General features: G+C 44.5%; 1 protein-coding gene across 5 annotated transcripts in view; it reads right to left on the bottom strand.

Moving 5' to 3' along the window:
• Nucleotides 1-604: 604 nt before the first annotated feature.
• Nucleotides 605-7,165, bottom strand: part of Kmt5b (lysine methyltransferase 5B) — a 45,007-nt gene continuing 38,446 nt past the window's right edge. For all 5 annotated transcript variants that reach the window (XM_051193518.1, XM_051193521.1, XM_051193519.1 and 2 more), the window contains one exon: nt 605-4,788. In XM_051193518.1, coding sequence (XP_051049475.1) covers nt 3,311-4,788 — 1,478 coding nt within the window. In that variant the 3' untranslated portion in view covers nt 605-3,310. The remainder of the gene's footprint in view (nt 4,789-7,165) is intronic.

The following is a 7,165-nucleotide window of genomic DNA, read 5'->3' as shown; positions in this document are numbered from 1 at the left end:
GTCATTTATGTATCTGTCCTTTTGAACTCCATTATTTGGGATCTATTTCTGGCCAAAACCCACATGCCGTGGGACACTAGGGAAAGAGGCTGGAGCCTTCTCATGTATGCCAAAAACTTATTTGCCTCCTTGGAGGGGCTGCAAAAGTACCAGAGCCTGGCAACGGGACGCACACTGGTGACATAAAGTTGAGGAGGGAGTCACAAGGTTTCCAGGCAGCTTGGTATAAGCTAGCTGGACTGTGAAAGGCCTCCCGTTTTATGCTGAGGGCAAAGTCCTCATGGGTCTGGGATGCTGAAAGCAACCTTTCTGTGGAGAGGACACACTGCCCTCCCTTCTGAGGGAGTGAGTCACTGTGCATTCATGGCCACCAGAGGGTTTCTCTGTGTAACAGTCCTGGCTGCCCTGGAACTCACTTTGTAGACCTGGCTGGCCTCGATCTCAGAGATCTGCCTGACTCTGCCTCCCCCTTGCTGGGATTAAAGGCGTGGGCCACCTCTGCTGGCCATGGGAGTTATGGCTCACTCCAACTCATAAGCTGCTTCCTGTAACTGTCTGGTGGAAGACTGACTTTTCTTCTCAAGATACAGTGAACATGACCAGATCATTTTCATTTCCGAATTTATTAAAATGATTAACCTCAATACTGCAAGTGCATGTACAAAATATTTGTAAAAAATGTTTTTAATGAAACGTTAAAGAACTTACCTCAAATGCTGAAAAAGTCCTTTTTCATTCTTTCAGTACAAGGAATACATTGTATCTCAAAAGTATTACAACTCAGCAAAACAATTTAAAACAGTAATTTGAAAAATGATTGAAAATTGAATACTTTACATATATTTCTAGGATCATTTCCTAATTCTTACAATTGCCAAAAACTTTACCAATCATTGCATAAGCTCAAGCTAAGAGTTTTATTGAGTGTAACCTCTTCCAGACTGGTCAAGAGTGTGGGTTCTGGCACCCCCACAGTGAAGTTCTACAGCAGATCGAGAACAGTCCGAGGCCCCTGCCTTGAGAAACGGAAATAAGGTTCCCTAGAAGGCATCAGCAGCGCTGCTGAATGCTTGTGCATACAACTCCTGAGAGGCAGCAACTCCTCACAATGTCACTGCTCTTAGACCCATGGGAAGGTCAGCCTCCAAAGACGAGGCCACAACAAAACTAAAATAAACATCATAAATAAGTTACTAAAATTAAGCTTAAAAATGGAGAAAATGGGAAATGTGTTATTTTGTTACTTTTTCCTTAAGACTGAAATTCCTGAATATTGTTGCATTTCAAAGAAGTGGGAGGATTTAGTCTCCGAGCCTCTGCAAACAGCCCCAGTGAACATGGGATGAGGGTGACCTGCTGTCCTATGCAGGCTCCTGAACCCACCTTCAGCTCAGGGCTCGCACTTATGCATAGGGATTCCATGAGGACTGGGAGCACAATGGTGCTCTGGGTGCCTTGAGATAGGAGGTCCTGAGACATAGGGCTGCCCTACTTCAAGGCTTATAGCAAAAGATTGTGTGTGTATGCAGGCACAGTCTCCCTCTTGCTTCTAAAAATGAGACAGACACTCCAGGGTTAGACTGCATGGCAATGAGGACAGACTGCAAGGACCACAGCAGGGATTCTATTGTGCACAGAAGCAAAGACATCTAGAAACACTCATGAGTTTCACTAACATCTAACTGGAACCCATTGGCAACAATTTTAAGGATCTAAGTGTCCCCAAGCTGAACACTAGTAGGTATCATCAGCAACAGGGAAGCACTGAGATGCTTTGTTGGACCTTTTACTCCCTGCAGGTCCCCTCTGACACTCTGGAACACCGAGTCCATTGGCTTGTGTCGTTTAGGAACACTGTATATCTGAAAGGACACCTACACATTTCCCAGTAAATAAACAGACCCACTGGTGTCAAACACCTGCTACAAACTGATATTCTCAAATTCTTTGATTTTTGTAAAATAATCCAGAGAAACAAACAAGCCTGGTATTGAACATAAAGCAGTAAGCAAAAATTGCTCATTAAGTTACTTAAAATTAATTTCTCTTATCAAAGTGCTTCAAAAACAAATTAAATCTGACTCCTCTTTTTGTATGACTGATAATATAATCAAAAAAAAATCTGATACTTTCATAATAAACTAACATAAGCCAAGAACATCCACTGATGCAGTGCTTACACTATATATTTATAATTTCCTATTTTATTGGCATGAATATTTCTAAACTTAAAAACCTTCCTGGTAAGTTCTTTTAATTTCTTATGACAAAAATTTCTCACAACACACAAATATTTACAACATATACATCATTTTCAGCTCTTTACATTGAATCCCAAAGACAAATGTTTGTATAGGTTACCACAGAACAAAAGCTGTGACTCATGTTTTTATTTCATAAACTATTATAAGTTAAAGTGAATAGATTTCTTTAATATTCCTTGTAGCATTTTACAAGTGCAACAGAAACTTGAAGACCCAAATTAAGATAGCTGGAGTTCATCAGACAAATGATGCTTGCTGTTGCCACGCTGTTCACAGCAAAGGTTTGAAAAAATAAGCACCAATCATTCTTGCAAAGAACAATTTTATCTAAAAGGATTGGAAAGTGTTAAATACACGGTCTTTAATTTACATGACAAGCAATAAATAAGCTGCTTTGAAAACTCATCCTGCACACCACCAGCCTGGTACATATAATGTACTGAAAATGAGCTGTCACGCAGAAGACTGCATTTTAATTTAATTTTTTTTCTTCAAAGAAATCAACCTGACTTCCAGCCAATGGTCTCTATGGTAACGAAGGCCACGGACAGGACACCTGGGCCGGTAAACAGTGTGAAACCGACACAACTCCAAAGGGGAACATCTAGCAAATAAACCCAAAGCCAGAGGTCGTTGCTGGTGATACAAGCGAATGCTGGAAACCCTTACCACGAGGCTGCTCCGCTCCAGCCTAACTACAGTTTAGTCATCTATGGAAGAGGGCTGGCGCTTGCTCTTACAGGTAAGTGACAACATGGTGTAACCATATTAGTGTCTGAAGGTCCTGTGTGGAGAGCTGCTGTCACTGGATAGTTTGCTGGAGCCTCTATCTTACAACAGGGCTTTCCCTCTAACTCGGAATTGCACATAAGAAGGCTATTTAAAAAGTACATAAAAATTTGCACAATCAGACTTAGGAGTCGGGATGCTGTACACTTTCTACAGTATTATGCCTACAGGTGAAGAGACCACAGAAGTGCTGTGCTGAGAAGCTGTGGCTGGGATTTTTATTTTTTAGTTTCCCAGGACAACTGAAGAGTGAGAGCTCATGCGTTCAGCCTTAGAGACTGATCTTCTCTTCTCCTTGAAGAAATGTCGATATCTATGGAGTCTTTACCAACAATTAGCCTCAGCCGCTTTGCGGGAGGAAGAGGGATGAAGTCATCATCAAAGTCGTCCTCACAGTCCTCCTCCTCCTCTTCTCCCTCAGAAGATGATGAGTCATCCGTGCTGTCCTCCTCGTACTGACTATAGTCGTCCACCTCCATCTGGGACTCCAGCAAGGAGAGGGGATCACTGCAGCACACTCCATTCTCGTGAAGCCCCTCTGCATATGGCCCCCTGCTATCCTCATCCCGCTTGAGCTGGATCTTGAGCTTGGTAGAGCTGCCACCTGGCCCCGAGCTAACCCCATTACTGAGCTTTGCGACATAGAGGTTGCTGTCACTTTCGTGGTCTTTGCTGAGCTTGATGCTGATTTTTGAGGAGTTCATACCATCATTCTCATGGTCATTTGTCTTGCTGCTGCTGTCATGCCGCCTGCGAAGCGTCAGTTTGGGGATCCCAGAGCTGTTCTCCAGTATCAGCTGTGCATCGTACCTGGTGACCCGACGCTTCTTTTTACTTTGTGCAGTTCTGAAACTGTCTTTTGTTGTGAAGCTGTCAGGTGTGACAATGGAACAGCTAACAGGTGAGGGAGCAGAGTCTGTGTAGCTCATAGGCATCCCGACTGTGCCACTGGGCTCACCCTGGTCAGGATGGGGAACTGGCAAATCTGGCAGCTCATCTTTCCCAGGGAAGCCATGCTCCAGACTACAGTCCTCTGCCTTTGCTAAGTGTTTCATGGGTTTCCCTTGTCGAAATTTCTTTCTTGATGGGCAGGGATCACTCTTGGGACATTCCTGGGAAGCTTCCTCCCTATGTCCAGTCTCCGGAACCAGATCTTCCAACACCTCTGGGGTTGGGTGCTGGCCACTGTCTGGGCAAGGTTCCAGAATGCCATTTTTATAGCCATCTAAGGGACTTGGTTCAAGCTTGATATCAGTGGTTTCCTTCAGACCTGTCCTTGTCCTTAATGAGCGCCGGGTTGTGTAGGTGCAGGGCAAACTGTCACCCTGCGAGTAAGCACCTCTCCCAGGGTTCTGCCTGTGTTCTCTTGCAGCATGTCTAGTCAAGCACCCACTCCCCACTGCAGCATGGACTGGTCCCTCTGGCTCCTTCTCCTTCTTAATTGGCAAATTTTTATATAGTACAACTTTAGGCTCCTTAAGCACTAAGTTTCCCATCTCGAGCTTCCGTGATGTGCTCTTCTGGTCCAGCCGCTTGCAGTGATTCCTCAGTTTGATCTTGGAAAGTAAAGGCTTTGCCGGCTTTCTTAGTTTCTTTGGTACCCTGGAATTGTTCATGTGCGTTAGCTTAGGTGAGGTAGAGTTAGAAACAGCTGGGACTCTTGGCATGGATTGCCTGGTCAGTGTTCTGCTCTTGCTGCTCTTTTTTACACCAACTGAAGATTTTCGGTTAGAAGCTGTGAAATTTAGAAGACAAAACAAAAGGAAAATGAAACCAGCTTGGTACTGTAATAAACAATCCCCAAAGCAGACCATCAACCACAAACTGCCGATACACAAGAGTGCAAGGCAGTCCTCAGGCATTCTTGCCAGCAAAGCCTCCCTACATTGCCTGTCTGTTAGGGTTCAAGGGCCCCAGCATGGCAAGGCCCAGGCTGCTTCTTCATGGGAATCTCTCATATCAGGGCTTACTGGTCTAGACTGAGCAGTTCTCTTACATAAAAGATTTGAAGCAAGGTAAATAAAAACTGCAGGTTTTACCTTCATTTGCTATATGTGTGTATATGTGTGCATATGTCTGTGTATATCATATGTACATCTTGGTTGTCCTAGAACTGGATAGACCAGGTTGGCCCTAAACTCTCAGCAAACTCCCTGCCTCTATCTCTCAAGTGCTAAGGTGATAGGTGTGTGATCCAATACCCAGCTTGTCTACTGAACTTTTAGTCACCAGTTCAATTTACCCAAAGTACATGACTTAGCCAGGACAGAAACTGAGATGAGATACATTAACCACTGGACTCTAGAAACACATTTTTTCCAATGGATTTAAACAGAACAGGTTCTAAGAACCATAAGTTGTGCTCTCCAATACTCATGCATTAGTATGGAAACACTGTCATGCTGTTTGTTCCCCTCATCCGTGAGGATGGGAGGCTACAGCAGGTAGCTGTTAGCTCAAGAGCTGCAGTGCATCCCTGATGACAACAAGCAACTCAGAACAACAGATCTAACTTTCCCCCTCCAAAATAGAAAAGCATACAACCTTTGGTGACAGCTTAGTGTCTCTTGGGAGGCTGTAGAGCAAAGTCTATCCTTGCCCTGCTGCCTTAATTTTTCTCTCCACATTTACATTCTAGACTATCACAAAATTTTACAGTTTTTAATTAGTTACTTCTCTCAGTTTCACAGTTAAAAAGCAAACAAACAAATCTTCCTTTATTAAAACTAGTCAGCAGAGAAGCTGTGGTGACCAAGTGATCAGCTCACTTACAAAAGACCAGGGTAAAAGGCTTAAGCATGGGGCCTACCCAGCAGATGGTTGGGGCAGCCTATTCCTTCTTCCCACACAGCTAAGCAAGGAGCTAGCAATACTTCGAAACAACTGAAAGATACAAGAACTGTAACTAGCATTCTGAAATGATAAAGAACCAGGAGCAGAAGCCTATACTTTAGGGACTGGCTTGCCAGCAGCTATATGGTAGCCAAACCAGCAATGGTAGTTGCTGACCAGTATCCACCTATCTGTTTGGGTTGCTGCCAAGGATATATATGACTTATTTCTAGAGCAGTATAGTGAAGTCTGGATGGCACTCCACTCAAGGCTGAGGGCTAAGTGACTTACAGACCAAAGAGTCCTAGAACTGCACACACTTGTGTGCCTTCCTTCCCCCACACCACCCTGTGTGTGTGTGTGTGTGTGTGTGTGTGTGTGTATAAAGACAGGATATTTGGCGCTGACAAGCCATATAAACACATTAATGTTCTGGCTGTTTCCAGGCACAACCCAAGGGACTGCCTTTCTCAAATATGGTTTCTTCCAGAACTATGATCAGGCTTTGCAGTCTCTAGCTTTGTTTTCCCTTTTCCATCTCATTCCTGTTCTGGAAATGCAATCAACCGGGACACTGGATCCATGGCTCTTGTCAACACCCCTCTGTAGCCTGGGCTCTGTCCCTCCAGTGGAGCAGCCTTTGTTAGGTGAACCATAGCAATAAACGCAGTATACACTCTCCAGTCGTCCTTTCCTTTTTTCATTTCTAGGGACTGGACTACAGTAACCATTTTCATCTCCCTTGGGCTAAGAACACATGCTCCCAGTATTCCCTTGGCCCTGGCAGCCCACCTGCCATTCTTAGAAAATCTGCCAGCTCAAGCCCCCTGAACATAATTTTCCAAGTGACAGGTATCACCTGCCCAGTTACCACCACTTGGCAGTTCCCAAGCCTCTGGCCCCTCTTGTCTGAACCACAGATCCAGATTGCTAACAATTGGCTTTAGTTAGTTGTTTTGGAGCCAGCAGACCCGCACTGTCCCTTAGAGCTCTGGCAGTTTTCCCCTCAACTTTCCATCTTGTGAGTAGATGCCTACCATTTGCCCACTGCCCAAGCAGGAAGGTGACTACCCTTGACTCTTCTACCTTACTTGCTTCCTACAGTCACCTGCTTGTCCTGGAGCATCTACCCCTGCATTGCCCCTGGAATCCCTGCTTCTGTTCCACAAGCTACTACCTCCTGTCTGGACCATGCATGGCACTTTCCCTGTCTTATTCCTCTAAAGCCAGAATGATTTGTCCTATCATTTCATGTCACTCTGAAACATAACCCTTTCACT

This window comes from Phodopus roborovskii, unplaced genomic scaffold (assembly GCF_943737965.1).
Source record: "Phodopus roborovskii unplaced genomic scaffold, PHOROB, whole genome shotgun sequence".
Lineage (NCBI taxonomy): Eukaryota > Metazoa > Chordata > Mammalia > Rodentia > Cricetidae > Phodopus > Phodopus roborovskii.
The sequence above is the reverse complement of the archived record's forward strand: the minus strand, read 5'-3'. Positions and strand labels throughout refer to the sequence as shown.